General features: G+C 41.0%; 1 protein-coding gene across 1 annotated transcript; it reads right to left on the bottom strand.

Annotated features, from left to right (window-relative positions):
• Positions 1-292: 292 nt before the first annotated feature.
• On the bottom strand, positions 293-18975 carry MYLIP (myosin regulatory light chain interacting protein). The gene is made up of 7 exons (XM_006271538.4): positions 18823-18975; positions 18115-18305; positions 7541-7726; positions 5746-5943; positions 5203-5367; positions 2459-2879; positions 293-1730 (listed from the first exon to the last, which is right to left on the bottom strand). The coding sequence occupies exons 1-7, from the start codon at positions 18907-18909 to the stop codon at positions 1641-1643; spliced, it is 1338 nt and encodes a 445-aa protein (XP_006271600.1). The 5' UTR covers positions 18910-18975; the 3' UTR covers positions 293-1640.
• Between the last annotated feature and the right edge of the window lie 1264 nt (positions 18976-20239).

Raw genomic sequence — 20239 nt, 5'->3', positions numbered from 1 at the left:
ACCAATAATGAGCCTTATTACCTAGAAAAAGGATAGCTATATCACGTTACCTCCTCCATAGTTGGCTCTAGGATAGAGAGGATATTTTAGATATCTTGATTACCTGCCCATATTGATCCGAGTAACAGTTACAGATGCTCAATACTGTTATGGATGAGGTCCCAAAATATATAGATTTAGTAAAAATGGACAATATACTTAACAGCAGATACAAAGAGTTATGACTAGTATGGTATTTCTCATAATGAAGCTAATAAGTAGACTACTCTCATCAATGCTGTAAAAAAGACAGTTGGTTTTAAAGTCCTTTATTAACCTGAATACAAAAAGACAGAAGTTGTCTATGATATAGGACAGAGTTCTTGCTTCAATGTGGAAACAAAATTTCCTTACAAAGTGAAAAAATAAATACCCTCTTGGAGTAAGGTTTATATGCTAATATGTGTCATAAAAAAGTAGAGTTTTAATATTTTGACAAAATGTCTGTGCAAAGAAACAAATGCATACACACATTACTGCTACATTAAGGCAATATGAAAAGTATACTCAGAAAAATCTCAGTAAAGTGACAGTGTAGTTTTCTAGCTTTGATTCAGCTAGTATTGCACCCAAATATGGTTCTCTAGTTTCCTCTAAATCTCAGAGAATATACTAGTAGACCATAGTCCAAAATGCCCGAGTGGGAGTGGAGAACAACAATGGGTTTTTTAGCATGAAAGACAACCAAGCCAATCAAGAGTTAACTCAGGAAAGCACTTAAAGATTATACATAGCTTATTTTGGAAAATGGTATGTGTTTCGATAGTTTTACTAAAATCAGCCAACAACAGCTAAGACTGATTTACCGTTTGTGGCAAACTGGAAGCATCTTTTTGGTAGGATAAGAATAACATCCCAAGCGGAAATAGTTTTGTTCCCTTTTGATATGCATGTAGAGTCCCAGAACAGTTCCTTAATGGGGCAACCTTTGCTAATGAAGATTTTTCATACTAACACTCAACACCCAGAAGTTAAGATCTATTGCAAAACTTCCAAAATCATACCATCAAGATTTGGATTAAATCTATTTAGTACTGACTAAACTGCTGATTTAAATGTACCTCCCTGTTAAAAGCCTTGCAATCCTAAATTTAAAAACATTAATTTTAAACTCCCCCACCCCCAACTTTAGAACAATGTGCTAAAAGCAGAAACTATGAACCATAGTAAAATTGTTGCAGCTTCGTAAAAACTAGTTTTGCTACTAAAAATAAATGGATTGATCACACTAAAGGAAGAAAATATAAAAAGTGTAAAATTACATACTGAATTGCCCCTGCTGGGAATATCTATATGCTTACACCACATTTCTACAGGGTTATCTAGCTTATAGCTATAATACCATATTGCAAACTCATGCATCAAAAGGTACTTTTGCCTCCTTTTAATATGACACGAATTTGTTTAGAATTCTATTTTCACAAGGTGTCCCAAAGGTCTTCTTGGGCATGCTGAAAAAAGAATATTGATGACTAGGGTTGTAGAACTTTTGCTTCTGATTGCAGACTGGTGCTGGAGTGATTGCCTTATTCACAATCAATGGTAGTTCAGACTAGTGCAGTTTGTAAGAGTACATGATGGTTCAAAAGCACACACGGAGATCATATCACTGTCAGGTTGAGAAGACTGGTGTGAGTTGGCAAGTACACATGCTGGACATGCTCTACTCGAGACCTACAGACTGGACATGACTGGGGAGAAGAAAAACAAAAGCATTAGGAATTACCTTCTTCTCAATGCAAGACTTTTTATGAGCACAAAAAACTACCTTGGGAGAACTATGGGAGAAAATTCACACCATATAATTGACATACAGAATTCTGATGTTTGTGCATTACATAAAATATGACACACACACAATTTTCTTGCATACAAAACCACAGAATAACTTGCCACCTTGTTTTTGAAAGGCAGAGTGAATTAAGAGGGATCTTTGTAGTTAGTAACAGCAGCCAGGGAGCTCATTGTTCTGCTCCCTGTGGACCGCTGCAGATTTTGCTTTGTTTCACCTAAAGCAGTAAAAACAACTGTTACCACATTTCTCACATAAAATACCCTCCCATTTCCAGAAAATGCTTTTTTGGGGGGGAAGTGCAAGTTGCATGCATGAAAATGGTGTGGTGTTACATACTCATAGCACTGACACAACGTATCCCAAAAAGTTTATGCAACTCATCCCTTAGCTCTTCTGTAAATTCATTAAGCTTAAGCAGAAGTAAAAGTCTAACCTGGTTAGCCCCTCTAAAATATTCTTGTTAACCAAAGCTATATAAATGGAACTAAACAAACATGGTCTAGGAAAATAAATTTGTTCCTAAGGGATTTTTACAGAACATACTGGTCCTGATGTGTTAAACAAGTATTAAAAAATGAAGAGTAAAATAAAATTCTCATTGCACTTCAGTGACCTTTCAGTTACCTGCAATTGGGTAGCACAGGCCTTGCAGCATACTGTGTGGCCACAGGGACAAAAGGTTGAATTTATTTCTTCTTCACAACACACCATACATAAAAGAGACTCCTTCAGCTTCCGCAACTTTTCTTGAAGAGCCTTGGTTTGCTGGCAGCTAAGACCCTCGCAACTGTCACAGTTCATACTACTTTCTGAAGACTTAAGAGGAGAACTTGGTGGAGTCTGATCACTTCTTGAAACAAGATCCACAATGCCAGCATTATAAAGAGCCCTTCTTGCATGATCGTAAACCTCTTTGGATGTTCGTTTAATGTCAAAGACGTATTTTTTACCAAGGTTAATGTTTTCATTCAGGAACAAGGATGCTAGGTGGCCCTTTAGATCTCGACTGTACTGCATCATGACAGCACTTGTAACTGTGTCACATCTACAAGAAAATAAATCCATGAGATACATGCCAACTCAGTTAATATTGAAAACTCCCTCCCCGCCCTATTTGTTCCAAACCACTCAAGCAGCAGTACCACTACCAACAAGATCAGAAAGCTTCATGGCATACATAGGTTCTATAGGTGCACCTACACATTCTTTAAATCACATTAGCCTATTTTAATGCACATGAAAGAGTCACAAAAATCATGCTCTTTAGCTAATGTGCACTAAAATAAGCTAATGTGACTTTTTCTAGTACCTCACAATGGAGGCACTAAATTTAGTGTGCATTACCTAAAGTGCATTAATGAATGTGTAGACGTGCCCTAAAATTCCATATGATGGCTCTATTTCCAAAAATGTTTTAAAAAACTGGAAGACTGATGTTACATTATACTTTCAGTACTATAAAGCGTTTACATTTCTTGCACTGTATGGCATCTAGCAAAATGGGCCCTACAAGAGGCACTACAGTAATATAAGAGAAATGGCTAATAAAGGCTATAACCCAGCTTCATGGCACTTTTGTCTAGAATGTGGTAACTCTTGTGAGTTGACTGTATGCACATTTCAGGAAATTCTCCAAGCACTGGTAAACAATCTTGTTGATTCTGATGAATGTCAGAAATGGAAACAGAAAAGCGGGCACAGTTGTCTGATAGCAGCCATTAACACCTTCCATAGAAGCATGTACCCCATCTCACTTATATTGGTCTTTACAGCATGCTGGTATACAGGGTAAATCTATATGGTGAAAAAGCAGCGCTGTGCTAAGACAACCATGCTAACCCCTGAACTGGAATTACCAATCAGCTGAGCTACACTGCCAGAAAGTAGCACCAACCTAATGCAGCTATATACTGCTTTCACTCTGGGAGCTAGTGTAGTACATCTCAGCATGGTATCATCTTTGCATTGTATGGACAGACATATCTTGAATGACTTGAGCGAGATCTACATCAGGAACACTTTATCAATATACTTCTATTATACACCAGCAGAATGCATTCAATATGGATACAGCATACACCAGAAAATCTGATGTTTCTGATATTGTTTACTCCATCAATCCCAAACAAAACAGTACTAGTGAAAGTACACAGGTGGCTTGGCTGACATAGCTATGTCGATCAGTTTTCAACTTCACAGCTAACCAGCTGAAATACATAGCGCACAGACAGCCAGAAAGACAGTAATGGTGGGGAAAAGGGAGACATAAAAACTACTTTTGGGATGGGGAAAAAATACAGGAGTGAGGCGTGGGAAACAGAATATGGACCAGCATGTAGTGGAAGATGACAAAAAAATCCTAGGCCTGAGGAAGAAAGAGGAAGTTTCAGAGAGCAGCTACAAGGGAAGACGTAATACAAGGGGCATATGGGAAACTGAAGAATGCAAGGAGCACTTGGTGTACATAATAAAGTAATTATTTCCACAAAGTATGCAATGCCTTACAAACAACTGTATTTGATTTAGAGCCAGATTTAGTTTTCATCTGAAGTGCCATTGTGGTGTAATAGATTCATAGATTGTAGAGTCGGAAGGGACCACAATGGATCACCATGTCTGACCCCCTGCCCCTAGCAGGAAAAAGGACCGAGGTCAGATGACCCCAGCCAGGTGACTGTCTAGCCTCCTCTTGAAGACCTCCAAGCTAGGTGATAGCACCACCTCTCTTGGAAGCCCATTCCAGATCCTGGCCACCCTTACTGTGAAAAATTTCTTCCTAACATCTAACCTAAATCCACTCTCAACTAGTTTACACCCATTATTCCTAGTCACTCCCTGGGGCACCCTAGTAAATAGCGCTTCCCCTATTCCCCGTTGACCTCCCCTAATAAATTTATAGGCAGCCACAAGATCTCCCCTTAGCCATCTCTTGTGAAGGCTGAAGAGATTCAGCTCTCTCAACCTCCCCCTGTAGGGTCTATCACGAAGGCCACTAATCATGCGAGTGGCCCTCCTCTGGACCCTCTCCAAATTCTCCGAGTCCCTCTTGAACTGTGGCACCCAAACAATGGGGGGAAAAACTCTCTCACTTTCATATCTTGTATTCTCACCCTACAAAACCTCATAGCAGCAAGATCTATTCATGAGCTTACTAGAACATCTGAACTTCTTTCATATCACTTGTGCCGTTTCTGGTGCAATGTATGCAAGAAACAGCTACATAAATATGATGAAATTACAAACTGAATTTCTAAAATCATAACCTAGTGTGATGAAGTGTTGGCTGTTTATAATCTGGTGTTAGCCTTAATGCCTTGACTCAAATGATGAAAATGGAGGAAGGACAATTAACTTTTAACAATACAAACCTGTAAAATGCATGAGTCTCTGTAATTGCTCTGTAGAGTCCACTTGCTGCTCTGGTGCTGACCATCTTAAATAAGAGAACTACACTATTACCAGACTCCTTTGTGACGGTCAGATACACATTCTTCCCAGACTGAGTTGCCATTTGAACAACAGGATAAGCAATCCTAAAAGTAAATATAAGAAAGTAGGTGGGGGGGTTATTCTGCCTCTAACAATTAAGCCACTTTTCACAGCCTCTCAAGCATTCTATTAGCAATGATATGACCATATCTGAAAATAAAACAACATCTCTGATTTTGGTTGGCAAGTACAATATATTAACTTTTAAATGGTATCCTAATGATACGATTGGTACCACAATGATTTACCAGGCAGCAGTGTCCTGACTGGCCATTAGAAATGAATAAATCCCCATTCCCTGAGTTCCAACAGTTTCTTTAAAGACCCAAGCCAGAATATAGTTTTAATTATTTCTACAGAACCATAAAGCATATACTGTGTCTTAGAACAGCTGAAATGCCAGGTTTTTGCCACTGACATACCTGTTAATGGGGCTGAAATCATCTTTACAGATGGAAATGCCTTCAGGACCAACACCAATAAGAAGTTTCTGCCCTTCACTGTCTCTCACCGAGTGCCACTCTACTCCATAGTTCTCCTGAGCTGACACAATTTGCAGAATCTGGTACTCAGCTGATGCCCGACTCAAACCTTCTAGTTCCTTGTGCTTTGCAGTAATGCTATAGATGAAAGAGAAGGGAGAGTGAGTACAGGTGAACTAATCTGGCATACATATGTACTATCTGCAGCAATAGGTTATAAAATTTTAAGTGATGTGGTTAGATGAGTTACTTCCAAGTTTGTTTAGTTGCAGCTGAGTAAACATTTCCAATTATAGAAATATAAAGAATAAAAGAACTAAAATATTTAACCATTTCAAGGACTTGTGTTTTGTATGTGCTTTGTTAACGGCTATAGAGAAAAGGCTCTACTTGATTCGAGCCCAATAATTACATTTGCATACGCTAAGGCTTTCAGATAGTAAAGTTCTCAGCAGTTAAGTATAAATATAAACACTGGATTTATGACACATTATAACCTGCCTGCTATCTAATAACTCCAGGTAATCTTTCTGCATTTTACCAGCTACATTTCATCACTGGTCAACATTCCCCTCTTTTCCCCCACCACCTGCCTCCTCCCAGCACTGCCAGAGCCCACTCTGAGTCCAGCCCCCAGCAAGAAAAGCCATGCACAGTGCCAGCTCTGGCTCCATCGTACAGCTGCAGCCTGCTCCACATCAGGCAGATCCGGGGACACACCTCCCCACCCTCCTGGGGTGCAAGCAGTGGCAGAAGTTGCCCCCACCCCACAAGCCACGCCTTTGTCCTGCACTCTCTCCGTCCTGGCTGGGCAGTGCCTGCCCCTGCCCCCTCCCCCACCACAGGGGCATTAATCTGCCCCCCCACACCCCTTCCTTCCCCCCTTCCCTTCCAATTTTCCAGCTGGAAGCAGTTCTCCACACTGCTGGCTCTGCTTCATGCTGTGCTGCAGCTGCACACAGCACGGGCATTTATTGGCCAAATTATCAGCCCTATAGGGCCAGTATCTGATATAGACAATTTTCTTCATATCGGTACCAATCTGATATCGGACTGATGTATCGGGCACCTCTACTGCCAGGTATTTCTGTTTTCACAGACCTGCATTTTGCATATTTGCTTAAGCTTCTAATCTACCCAGGAGAGAACACACATACCAGCAGACTCTTTCTATGCCTGAAGAAGGGCGTGTGAACCCAAAAACTTGTAAAAATAATCTGTCCAACTGTTTAGTTTGTCTAATAAAAGATATTGCATTTACCCAAAAAAGCTTGTTTTGCAGTAAAATATGGTGTTGAGATTTTCTCCTTGACGTTCAGGGTCGAGCCATACAAAGTGTTTGAGGTGTTAATTCTCTTTGTATAGCTGTCACAAAGCAATAATTTTCACTCTCCTCTTTAAACACTGTGCTTCATTGTTGAATTTAGCATGATAATTTAGTTGTGCTATGATCAAACCTTTACTTTTAATTAAGGACCAAACAGTTACTTCAGTTTCCAAACAAGAAGACTGCTCACCTATAGATTATAACAGAAATATCAGACAGATCAGACTGCTTCAGTTAAAAGCATTGTTACATTTTGATTTCCTTTCAAAGGCTGGATGAACTTAACACTAGCTTTGATTTACCTCCCCCCCACACCTGACTTTAATATTAGTTATATACTTTACTTAATGCAGTCAAAGATTTATATTTTATGAACACCAATTTGAGCAGTTAGCAAGCCCTTTTTACCTCTCTAAGGTGGCAGTGGTGAGCTCCTTCGCACATAACTCTTCATAACTGTACTTGGCTGTGTTCTGGTTGTAATCTCCAAACCTCACCTGAGCCAACAATGCACTAAGTTCAATTGCATGCTCTGAAGAACATTGCAGATTACCAGCCAAAAGATCCTCCTTTATATGCAAGAAAAACATATGCCTGCAAAAGAATGAGTTAGGTTTTAATAGGTGAAGAGTATGGTAAATTTGACAATCAAGAGAAACTCTGGGCTAAAACAAAAGCTGTTTTGTAATTCTTATTAGCTTTAGAGCACCAAGGATTCTACAGATACAAAGAAGGTGCAAAATATTACATTTTAAAGGCCAGAACTAAAGAAGTTTCTCCAACAGCTTCATTTTAATATTGTGCTGCCCATAACTACCAAAAATGTTTGAAGATCTTGACACCATTTACATTTTTAATGAAAAGTCTTAGATATTGAGTTCATCAAGTGAGAACTGAAGGAAATTAAACTAGCAAGATACTTTAGTATTGAATATAAATACTTATGTAGTTACCTTGATAGTGTAATTTTTAAAATACAGCTGCAGAATCCTTCAGTCTGCAATGTTTTATCATAAATAAAGAGAATCTAGCAAAAAATTGACTGCACATAATTCTATGAAGTAATATATGAGAAGTCTGTGTTCTTCAGTGCAAATTGCTCTCCTGTAGTACTCCTAGTTAAGGATAGTAAACGATTTTATCCAATTGGACAGCATCCAGTGGCAAACTTGTAAAAGTAATACAGGGTTTTTGTGAATGGAAAACAGTGCAAATATTTTGTTTACAGTTTAGCATGTTTGACCGGTCACTCTTGCAAATCCAGGATTAACCTTTGGCCTTTGTGTTCAAGAGTCATGTTTGCCAAATAGCCAAAATATTCCTAAAGCTATTTTCTTTCAGTAGTTTTTAAATGAAATAATCACTTATTAAACTGTTATGTTTGAGGTGTCAAGGCAGACGAACACTCAACCTTAATATTGAGATTTATGCTACTGTACACATGATCTCTAAGAATCTGAAAGAATATATTTTGGAACACTAATAAACTTTGACATGAGCATGGAAAGCATCTTGCTAAGCAATGCTTGACTATGTTCACCATCTGCATTACTTCAGTCATTTACTCACTACAGTTTTAACATTAAGGATGATGGGTCAAGATCAGTGTTGGGTATTCAGTAAAATATTTATCAACTGGTAGTACAAATGAACATTTTCATATATACTGCAATTAAAGTGAAAAAAAATCACCTAGTGAATCAAATATTGAAGACTAAAATAAAAGAGAGAGCTACTCAGGACGTAAGTGGCAGTATTAATCCAGAGCTGCTGCTCTCTCGCCTTGCTGCCTCCTGCTCCAATGAGGGAAGAGCAAGGATGCCAGTAACTTCACTGCTTACATATTACATTATTTTTTTAATATATAAAAGCTAACAAAAAGAACACTTTATGAAACAACTCCTATGCATCCTAAGAAAGGAAAGGTTAGTTTGTTTCTGCTTTGAAGTTCACCTCTAAGCAAAACCAAACGTGAAAAAAGTTGCAAGATACTAGTAAAAATGAGGGTAAGATCTAGTGGTCTAACAGGCCATTTCATAAATTGATTCACTGAAAAAAAATAAAGATAGTGGCAGCAGCAGGCACATTCCTTCTTCCAGAAATTGCTGCCACCCATGGGGTGGGAGTGGAGTGGAAGTGGGCAGAAGGCAAGAACAAGCACTGGAATGAGGAAACTGCCCCCAGCCAAGCCTGGTACCCCGTGCAGCCACAATGTAGAAGCAGCAGGTCTGAAGCTTTCCACAGTGGTGGCCTTAGGGCTGTCAGAGCCATGGGCAAGAGAGTCATGTGGGGTCCCTTAGAGGCTTAATTTTGACGACCTATAAGCAAGTCGGACATTTTCGATTTCAATTTCACTTTTCCCTATCCATGAAACTGCAGTGAAAGTATCTTAATACAATATGGATAATACACATATTCACTGTAATTCACTTTTATTTGTATAAAGTGTAGGACCCCAGCTGATTGCCAGGTTTGCCCTCCCCTAACACCACTACTGCTCTCCCCATCCCCAGATCAGTTGAGGAGAGGAACTCCCCAGGCAGTTCCCCCACTTCATACATCTGGTTTCCCTGGGGTCCACTGCCAGCTCAGGGACTCCAGCCACACCTTGCCGCCTTTCTTTTCCATGGTCTGAGGGTTGGTGTGCTCCATTTCTCTTTAGGCAAACGTAGCTCTAACCATGACTCAAATGGGTTATTTATGGAGTTTTCTGGGAGAGAAGCAGCCTAGACATGCCCTGCCTGGAGCCATAGTTTCCTATGACTGCACGCTGTGCCCCCCTCCTTCTTTCACTCCCATTCAGCATATGCCAAATCCCAGAAATGAGGCAGAGCAACGACCTCACAGCAGCCCTGAGCACATTTCAAGAAGCACACCAAGACAGCCTGAGGGGCAACAGGGTACCTGCTGAGCCTTGCTCTAAACTGGATACACAATTCCTTATTTTGGGGCTTTACTGCACACTGTGGACCAGACATGGAGTAGCAACACTAATCTCCAGCATGGCATAGCAGCTGGCAAGACTACACAATCTTACAGTTTATTATGAAGCTCATCAGCTACCAAGAAGTATTTGTGCAAGTTATACAAGCCACTTCAGAGTTTTAAGCACAAAGCTTTCATATAAGCATCTTGGCTGGCCAGTAAACAGAAGCCAAATTCTATAATCATGAATTCCCTGAATAGAAAGATGGGAATTTATTTAGTAGATGTATATACTCCCCCCCCCAAATCAGATGGAATTCCAAGGTAAAAAGTGTAATTCTTCAAATCATGACATTCACTGCCAGGACATTTTGTCCGATGAAGCAAAGACAGAGCACATTTTAAAACAATGAATTCAAAGCCAAGATAAAAAAAATGAAGCAGCAGAAAGAGGGACATTCTCATAATTGTTCACTAATTCAAAAACCTAAATCTCTATAAGCTGATTTCAACTGGGTGTTCTGAAACAACTCTGTTCCATTTCTGGTAAACTGCTTCAGTTTGACTCACATGAAAAGTAAATTTGGTTGCTACAGTTTCACAGCTACTGCCTGTTCCATCATTTCTGTTACACATGGGATCTGCTGAGAAAAATATGGTATTACTCTATCCTTGCTTGAATCATCTTAAGTTAGCACTGTTTATACAGACAAAACAAACTGGAAGCAGCACACTTATTTCAATATCGCACTGCATCTAAGCTAGTGAGCTTCAATAAGCTGTATTACAGCTGCACTGCTTCTGGTTGATAACTAGCATACCGTTTTACCAAGGCAATGGCCTGATTTGTATGGAGCGCTAGGTGTGTTGAGATCCCATGAGATTTTCATGTCAGCTGTACTATACCTGAAGGCCAAGTACTTTGAATTCGCCTAAGATTAACAACTGTCTACTGACAGTAGATTCTTATTCTCTCATCACCCTGCCCTGTCATGTCATTAGTTACAATTCCAAGGAATTAAGCAACATAAATGGCTTTGGACAATGTAGCTCATAATCAGACTTCTTGTTTTTGAAAATGGTCTCTCATATGCAAGTTATCATCATAATCAGTGGCACAAGCCTAGCTGTTGCATTCACTGCCTTTCCTGTGGCTACCTGAGTGACAGCTGCTCCTAACAGAGAAGACACTTTCTGATAGTCCCAGTGCAATTTAGATAGGATGCAAACTATTAAATAAACCTTAGTAACACTGCAAGAGGGCTAAAAACTACCAACTACAGAAAACTTGGCTGTACACATGCTACATTTTAACTTCTAGAACTCTTTTTTCAAGGAAAAAATCATTATGGTACATAGAAATTCAATCCAAATTTTGACCTCCTCCTACATCCATAAGGCACTTTTTATTCTAGTAAGGGAAAGAGGGCAAAGTGTTGAAGAAGTAACACAACTGTATTTGGAGGTTTTATTTTTAAATTCTAAACTTCTAGTATTCTATGGAGAGTGTGGCATAAAGGAAAAGGAGCCTCAACTCTAGCAGGGGTGGGAAGCAGCAATAGATGGCTAATGCTTCCTTGAATATTTTGGCTACTATGCTACCCAACTCTCATCCTGAACAGCCTCCACTGACAGAACTCCTGGTAGAAATCACAAAGGAGAGAAACTGGTAGGAAAAAAACAAAACGTCTTGCTCTCTTCAGGGATGTGAAACCTCTGAGTTCAGAGCCCCCCCCCCCGGCATACAAATGCCATCTGTCATTCCCTGATACTAAGCAATCTGGAATATAGCGTATAATTTTTCTTCCATCACAAATTTACAATGTTGAAAAGATCACCACAAAATCAGTGAAATGGGAGTCACCTCTAGAAAACACACTCTCTCTCTCTCTCTCTCTCAACCAATATAAAAAAAAAAGCAGACTGCACCTGACTCCATACAATTATATTCCCACAAGCTTTATCTTCAATTGCTTTCAGTGAAGTAAGTGAAAGGTTACCAACCGACGTTCAACTCCACTTTAGATAAACAATAAGATGCATTCAGCTCCCACTGGTCTCAATTACAACAGTTAGCTCTTCTTGTATTTAAAGAGCACACTATCTCCTCCAAAGCCATAAAAAAACAGGCCCCACAGTGCAAGTCGGTCATGCAATAATAAAGCAATTCACTATGCAGACTTTCAAACCAAGATGCTTGCTATGCATTTTCTTTCAACAATCATGGCATGTTGCAATAATTCTGTTTTAAAAAAATTAAGTACACTGATGCCAATTTTTTTTAAATAGAGCTTTTCCAGGCAGGCAAGACACCCATTTAAAAGCTACTTTGAGGTCCTTTTTATTGCAACATTTTGAAATTTGAAAGCCTGCATTAAATTATAGTAGGGTTGGAGCACGGCCTTAGCCATAACGATTCAGGATATGTTCAAAGGATGGGGGTGCGGGAAAGGGTTGAAACAACCCATGCCTCTTGTATATTAAGTTACCAAGATCTGTATATGAATGTTTAATTTTCAATCTAGTCATACAAGCAGCAACTTACTTTGCTCAACCTACCTGGTCAAGTTAAAGCTTGCCGTATGTTATTCTAAATGGTTTCTCTTCATTCTAGAATTAATTTTATGAGCCACTTCAAAGATGCAGGTTGTAGCTGTACTGGTCTCCAAGCTAAAGGATTCACGGCATGAATTCATGGCAGTATAGGTAATATATTTTATTAGACCAACTAGATATTTGCAAGCTTTCAGGCACGCTCACCCTTCCTCGGGCATTGTAACATTTTTACAATCTTTGCATTCTCCTATGCCTCAGGAAGGGTGTGCGCGCCTGAAAGCTGTCAAAATAAAGTCTTTTTTTTTTTTCTTTTTTGCAAATATATAGTTGGTCTAATAAAAGATATCACCTCTGCCATAAGCTCCGATTCCCATGAGCTACTTCATGCATTTGGGCTACTAGCGCAAGGACTTAAAAGAGTATATAAACATACTTGCTTTTAAGATATGCTGCTTTATTATTTTAGATAACCGTTTACTGTAATTTGCCCTTCTGTACAATTTGGCAAACACTGGTCATTGTTCCAAAGGTGGACACAAGTTTCTAGATTTCTTTGCTACTTGTTTCACAATGAAACCTATTGACCATAGAACTTTCTGCCTCGAGACAACTACAGACCAATCAGGAGTTGAATTTCTTCAGATACTGGGCGCTGTTCCAGTGTAGCAGTCACCAATTTGCTGGACAGGGTGAGTAGTTAGCTATTAGTCAGAGGTTACTCTCAGTCAATGACCTGAAGTTGCATTGTTACTACTCAACCAATAGCAGGGACTTTCACATCCTCCTTTGGAGCTTTATAGTGCTAAAACATGTAGAAGAGACTCACCCAATTACACCTCAAATTATAACGAACCGAGCTGTGAGCACAAAGCTAAAACTACTTCAGAAGTCTCCCAGGCCTCACGGACCACAACTTCAAACTAGTTCTCCTCCCCACTCTTAAATCCCACTTTATTCCTTTTACAGAATACCAAACTGTAACAAATTCTCATAGCGCAAAACTAAGCTGGCAAAGATCAATGGTTCTGAAACTTTGTAGGCTCAAGGCACCCCTCCAAAAGTAGCAGCTCGAAATTTTCACTTGCTTTTGACTACACAAATATAACAGAGCAAGTCTTCTGTAGCAAAGACTGCTAAAAGACCACAACAGGTCAGAATGTTTTTTACTATGAATTCCTATTTGAAATCTCTGGGTTTATCTTATGGATCATGTTTGTATACCTAACAGTACAAACACTTCATGGCACCCCAGAGCACCCTTGAAAGGATCTCAAGGCAGCCCAGGGTGTCATGATATCGTGGTTGGGAATAACTGCCTTAAAATCCTGATTCCTTCTACTGTACATTCAGTATGTTAAAATGACGACTTGGAAGCAGAGATTATTGGAATGGACAAACTGTTTTAAACTAAACCTTGACCATATGCTACACTATCCATTTAGAAATGAAGAGGAAAAACCACAAAAACAAGTTTTTTTGTGGGAAAGTGGGGCTTTTTGTGGAAAACCACAAAAGTAGTTTTCCAATTAAAAAATACAATGTATATTTCATACACCCCCTATATATACATCCCCCTATATATACACATACACGCATATGGAACTGTTTATACACTGTATACTTCTTATGTATTAGATGTATACTAATATATATAGTCCCAAATGGAATCCATTTTCTATCTAAAAAAAGAGCACAGTAGAAGCCTCAAAGCACAGGATATTTAAATATTCCCTAAACAGGCCTACCCTTCTTACATGTTAGGGAAGCCTATCTGAATTTAGCTGAATATACAAATTACAACAGATCTAATCTTACATGGATCTATTTTTAATTTTTATTCCACTAGAAGCCAATCTAAACTAGCAAAATCTGGAATCATAATGCACTGAAGTGAAAAAAACAAAAAAAGTCAATCCATGAATTGAAATCCAAATATGGAACACAAAAGCCATTAGCCTCCGAATCTTGAAAGGAAGAAGGAAAAAAAGAGAGACCCTGAAGACTTTTTTATAGATATTTGAACATTTGAGAATGGATTCAAATCCCAGAACATACAGTGAACTGTATCTTAAATTTTCAAAGATAAACATATGCTTTTAATTAAGTGGAAAGTCATATTCTAAATGTTTTCAAAAGTATGCAAGAAACTGCCTGAAAACAACTGTGCGTTATTCAGGATCTTAAATATAATACTTTAGTAGTTTACAATTAACATGGTTTTGTAATACTGACTTTGTAAAACTTAAAGGAATTTTTTACATTTCCCAAAGTGGAACAGCTTATTTAAGGAAAAAAATAACTGAAGGTGATCTGCACATCACAGAGTTAAGGGTGAAGAATATGGACTAACTTCAGAGACAACTTGGAAAATGATTCATGTAATTATACTCCTTGGCCCATCTACATGGAATAAGTGGTCTTGTTAATTACTTACTATATCATTAGATGTACATAAAATTGATAAGCAGCAGACACAATCACACACACACCCTAAGTGGGGCTGATTATCACATCACCTATTCCTCTGTTAATCTGCATGGTTGCAATGCCAGTAAATATGAAAAACAAGACGTCAGCTGCAACTGAACAGATAGTCCCAAGACTATTCTCCAGGACACCTGCTCATTGCTCAGGGTGCCTGCCTTTCCTCGTTTTTTGGCATCCTCCCATTGTGTACACTTCTAAGAAAAGGCATGGCACCCACAAAGTGTAAATGCATGTTACAGATTGTAATTGCTTGGCTTGTGGCCAACACCCAGATTTTCTATGCAAGGCAAATATCGGAATCATTCACTGAATAAAATCCAAAACATGAACACAGAAAAAATACCTTAACCAGAAACATTATGAAGCTCCTGGCTTGTACATGGAGATTTGGTATGCAGTGAGCATCTTGAAGAGGTCCACTAGCACAAACTGTAGTATAATCAGCCTACCTCATTGTAACAGTACCCATCAGGCTCAGTAATAATTTAACTCAGCTGTCCAATTTCAAAGCAACCAGAGGCCACTTACCCCATCAGAAGCAGCACTAGCACGGGCCACAGACACTCCAGACTGCATACCCCCACCACATCTCCCCCCATGGCTCAGCACCACACCTCAACTTCAGGTCCCTGCAGGCTCCCCTGCGGCACCATGCTGCAAGGGTACTTCGGGCTGCTGGCTCCTCCAGCAATATGGACTGCACCATGCTACCCCACCACCTGCGGAGGGGAACGCAGCAACAGTCAGGAGGGATGGGGAGCCTAGAAGCCCCAGCTGTTGCTGCTACAGCACAGAGCAAGAGAGGCAGCAACAGCTGGGTGGGAGCCTGGGGGCCACATGTTAAAAAAACATGGGCTGCGTGGGCCACTGGTCAGACAGCACTGGTTTAAGCTAACTCCAGAATGTAAACATAGCTCCTTAATTCTATTTTCAGCTACACAGTAATTGCAAGCAAGTCTGTACAAGCTACACATGAAAGAGTTATGGGGTCAAAGTAAACTGGGCTTCCCCTTTTATTTCTTTGTAAGAGACCTACAAATGTTTTTTCTGTATTCTTAAAATGAAAATACCAAGAAAAATAAGAGTGCCAAAGCCAGGTCTTCCGTGGCGCAAAAAATAGGCTACCCAACCATGGCAAAACCTCATATGTACTCAATCTTTAGCAAAAAGGCACTCTCCTAAATGAAAGAGGCAAGGATATTTTGGGCAATTTCTTTTACTGGACCAACTGTATAGTTGGAATTAAGTCAGACATGCTTCCAAAAGCAAAGCATTCCTCTAGAAGCCCAAAAGACACACAATTCTTTCAGTAAATTGTGACAACAATTTCACTACTTTCTCCATTACAAAAAATTCCTCCAGGGCAATAAAAGTATTGAAAAATTAAGGTTTTATATTATGAAACTTAAAAATAAAAATTGTGTTTTCTTCATATAGCCAAGAACCAAGAGCCCCAACTTTCTTTCTCTCCCCCTTTGTAGATAGGCTTGTGTACAAAGCACACATCCTCCATGATTTCTTGCTTCATATTTGTTTCTTGGCTCCTCAAGGTGAATTTCACACTTAAGACATACTTGCTCAAACATGCCAAGTTTTGTGATTACATATTAAAAGTATTCAAGTAACAAGGTTACTGGGAGAGTTTAGAAAAGCTTCAAATGCATACACTGTCCTGCCAGCCATACTGTAAACTGCACCAATGTAAACTCCATCATGGATCGCTCTATCTGCTGGAAACCAATTTAGGATGCTCAAGAAAATGTCTTCTGACTTACTGCACAAATTCCACTGTAACCTATTTGCAAGTATTAAAAAAGGAGTGACTATTTCGCTCTACTTTATTGTTTTTCACACAATAAGATTAAATAGGAAGACATTTCTCCTATTTACTCTCAAAGACATGCTTGAGGAAGAAAAACATGAGAGCAATGTTTTGCATCATTTTGAGTTAGACACAAACTGTCATTTTTGCTATAATTTCTATTTTTAAACTAAATTGCTGAGTAGGTTATAGAAAACTGCAAGATACTTCACATAATCCAGAAGATTGCAAGAATCTGACCCATGTACTGATTGTATCATGGCTATACAGATAACTTACAATGGGCCTATTTGAAAACTCACTTGTAATGTTTTCAAGTCAGACCGCCAACCATATTGGACAAATGTATTAGCTGAATATTTCAGTCAAAATGGGCTGTGAAATTCCTGGCAATCATTTTGAAGTGAATAGCACATTAAGATAAATGGCATTAGATCATGCTTTCATACTATTTTCCAGAGACCAGCGTTCACAGTTCCTACTGGAACCTGAAGTTTGCAGAGAAGTTAACAAAATGTTAGCAAACATACAAAAATGCTCAGTGGTGCTTATCCAAGAGGAGAACAAGCTAGGGCTTGTGGGGTCAGTGAAGTGCATGAATTAAAACCAATAAAATGCCAAATTAAAGGCGTGTGGAATTCAAAAGATGAACACTACCACATACGAGAAAAACATTCAATATGTCAGTTTAGTTACTGGGTTTGGTTAGCATGTTTTTCAGAGAACGCAAAACAGCTGTTCCTTTCGCAGCAAGAGGGCCCACTGCTGTTTGAAAAATACTGTAATATGACACTAGAGTAGAAGGAATTCAACAAGTTTAAGCACTGGGGGAGGAACGTTTCCGGCTTTTCTGTAGAAGCAGCTGAGAATGACCTATAGTAACACTGCCGAACCAGAGGTTACTATCGGGCATACAACTGATATACATATTTATTTCTGAATGTGCCAAGATCTTTACTTTCACTTCTTGTGTTATGCCACGTTTTTAGCTACCTACTTAAAATGAGTTCCACAGAGTTTGCTTTCATTCTCCAAACATCTGGAGGCAACTACCACCAGACACGAGCAAAACCAAAGCCTATAAGAGATGTATGATACAACAGGCCCCAAAACAGGTGGTGAAGGGGCACTGTCCGGTCACAAGAAAATGGAAAGGAGAAGCAAACATTGCTGGAGACCATGCTCCTCTCACCTGGTCTGCTCCTGTAGGATGAGGTGCGGCTCCACGAAGAACTTGACGCGCAGTCTGAAGCGGTACGGCGCCAGCCCATCCATCTGCTGCGAGATCCTGTTGCGCAGATTCAGCCACAGGTTCTCGCCTTTGCTGCCGGTGAACTGGAGCCCAAAGTAATCCACCTCGATGATCCCCAGCCGCCGGCACACCTGACACAGACACACGTGCACCGAAAGAAAGAGACAGTGCTGAGCAGCCTTCCTCCCACGGTGCCCACCAGCCCCAGGCTACAGCACAACCACAGCCTCCTGCCGCTGCCTGGGGAGCAGATGCCACCAGCCAACAAAGCATCACAGAAAATGAAGGCGGGACGGCACCTCACCTGGTCAGACCGGACCCCCTGCTCGAAGCAGAGCCATCCCCACCTAGACCACCCCAGGCAGGGCTTTGTCTCTTCACAGTCACCTTCAATTCCCAGCAGCCAAGGCCTGAGGCTGCCCCATCGCACCCTGCACGTGTGGGGGGGGGCCGGGGGGGCAGCCAATAACATTGCACTGCGGGACAGTGACGGGGTGGGGACCGGGCGGGGAGCTCCCCTGCGCCCCCCCACGCACACGCGCAGCGGGCATCACCCCGGGAGGTGGGGGGGGGGCAGGGCGGGCACGGGCGACCGCCGCAGCCTCCGCATCCAACATGGAGGGCAGGCGCGGGGGAGGGGGAGCTCACCTGGTTGAGGCAGTCCTCGCCGTTGGCTTTGGCCTCCACTTCCACCTCCATCACCACCGCGTCCGGCCTGGTCACATAGCACAGCATGGCTGGGGCCGGGCAGCCGCTACTACCACCACCGCACACTCCGCCGCCTACTTACTGTCGGCGCCCGGCCGCTCTCCCCTCTTTTATAGCCTCGGCCGCGCGCCGTCCCGCCTCCGACCGGCAGCGGCTGGCCAATCGCGGCGCGCCGCTGCCGGCTGCTGACAGCCGCAATCGCCAATCAGAGGCGGGGTCGGCAGAGCCCGTTTGTCATGGTTGCTCCGCGGCTCCCCCTGCCGGTGCAAGGTGGGGGGAGGGGGAGCTGCGCCGCACGCGGGGGAGGGGTTGGCTCTACAGTGGGCAAAGCTCCTGTGGGGGGTTTCCCTGAGCCTCGTCCAGTGTTGTCAGGGGTACGGCGATTGTTGTCTTTACACAGTGCTTTCAACCCTTGTATGAAATACAAGAATCTAGAACTCTTGGTTCCAAAATGATACCTTTTATTAGACCAACTAAGAAATTGCAAAAAAATATGTCTTTTTCTGCAAGCTCTCAGGCTCATGCGCCTTATTTTGATTTTTTTTCTCTCTCTCTCTCTTTTTATTTTTTTGCAATTTCTCCGTTGGTCTAATAAAAGCCATCGTTTTGGAACCAAGAGTTCTAGATTTTCACTTCTCTTTTTGTCTCGGACCGACACGGCAGCACATACATCCCTGAACCCTGAACCCTTGTATGATGTATCCTCAATAATAATAAAAGTCTTCAAAATGTACAAGAATTTTTGAGGCAGTTAACTAGTGCAGCATTTTTTATTATTATTAATATATTTTGTGTCCCAGGTCAAATCAAATTCATATCAACTGAGCCAGCAGAACTCAATCGTCCTGAACACCATGTACGGCACTACAACCTGCGAGCATCCTCTGTCCCAGGCTCCCGCCCTGGGTCTTCAGATGCTCCCAAATCTATTGGCAGGCATCCTATGTGCAGGTGCAAGCCCAGAGGTCTTGGGATTCGAATGCCCCCGGTTGATCTTAGCCCACAAGAGGCCGAGAAGGTGAAAGATTTATGCAATCTGAAGAGAAACCAGAGTAATTGATGAAGCATATACAAAACCCAACTCACTCTCAGGGAGTCTACTGACTTTGCAGGGTTTTTTTAAGGATTGACTTTTTTTTGTGTTCCAGGCTACATCAGCCAAATCAATTCCAAATCTGTGAGTCATTCAAGAACCAAATTCAAGTACGGCAGACATCCTCCACCCCTGCCTGGGGCTTCAGATGCTTCCGAATCCTTTGGCGGGCACCATATGTGCAGGCCCAACCCCAAAAGCTTGGGTTTTGGATGCCTCCAAGTTTGGCTTGCCTTTGGCTACAGAAGCAAGCTAGGGAGGAGT

Source organism: Alligator mississippiensis, chromosome 3 (genome assembly GCF_030867095.1).
Source record: "Alligator mississippiensis isolate rAllMis1 chromosome 3, rAllMis1, whole genome shotgun sequence".
NCBI lineage: Eukaryota > Metazoa > Chordata > Crocodylia > Alligatoridae > Alligator > Alligator mississippiensis.
Note: the sequence above shows the minus strand (reverse complement) of the source record. Positions and strands in the feature narration are given on the sequence as shown.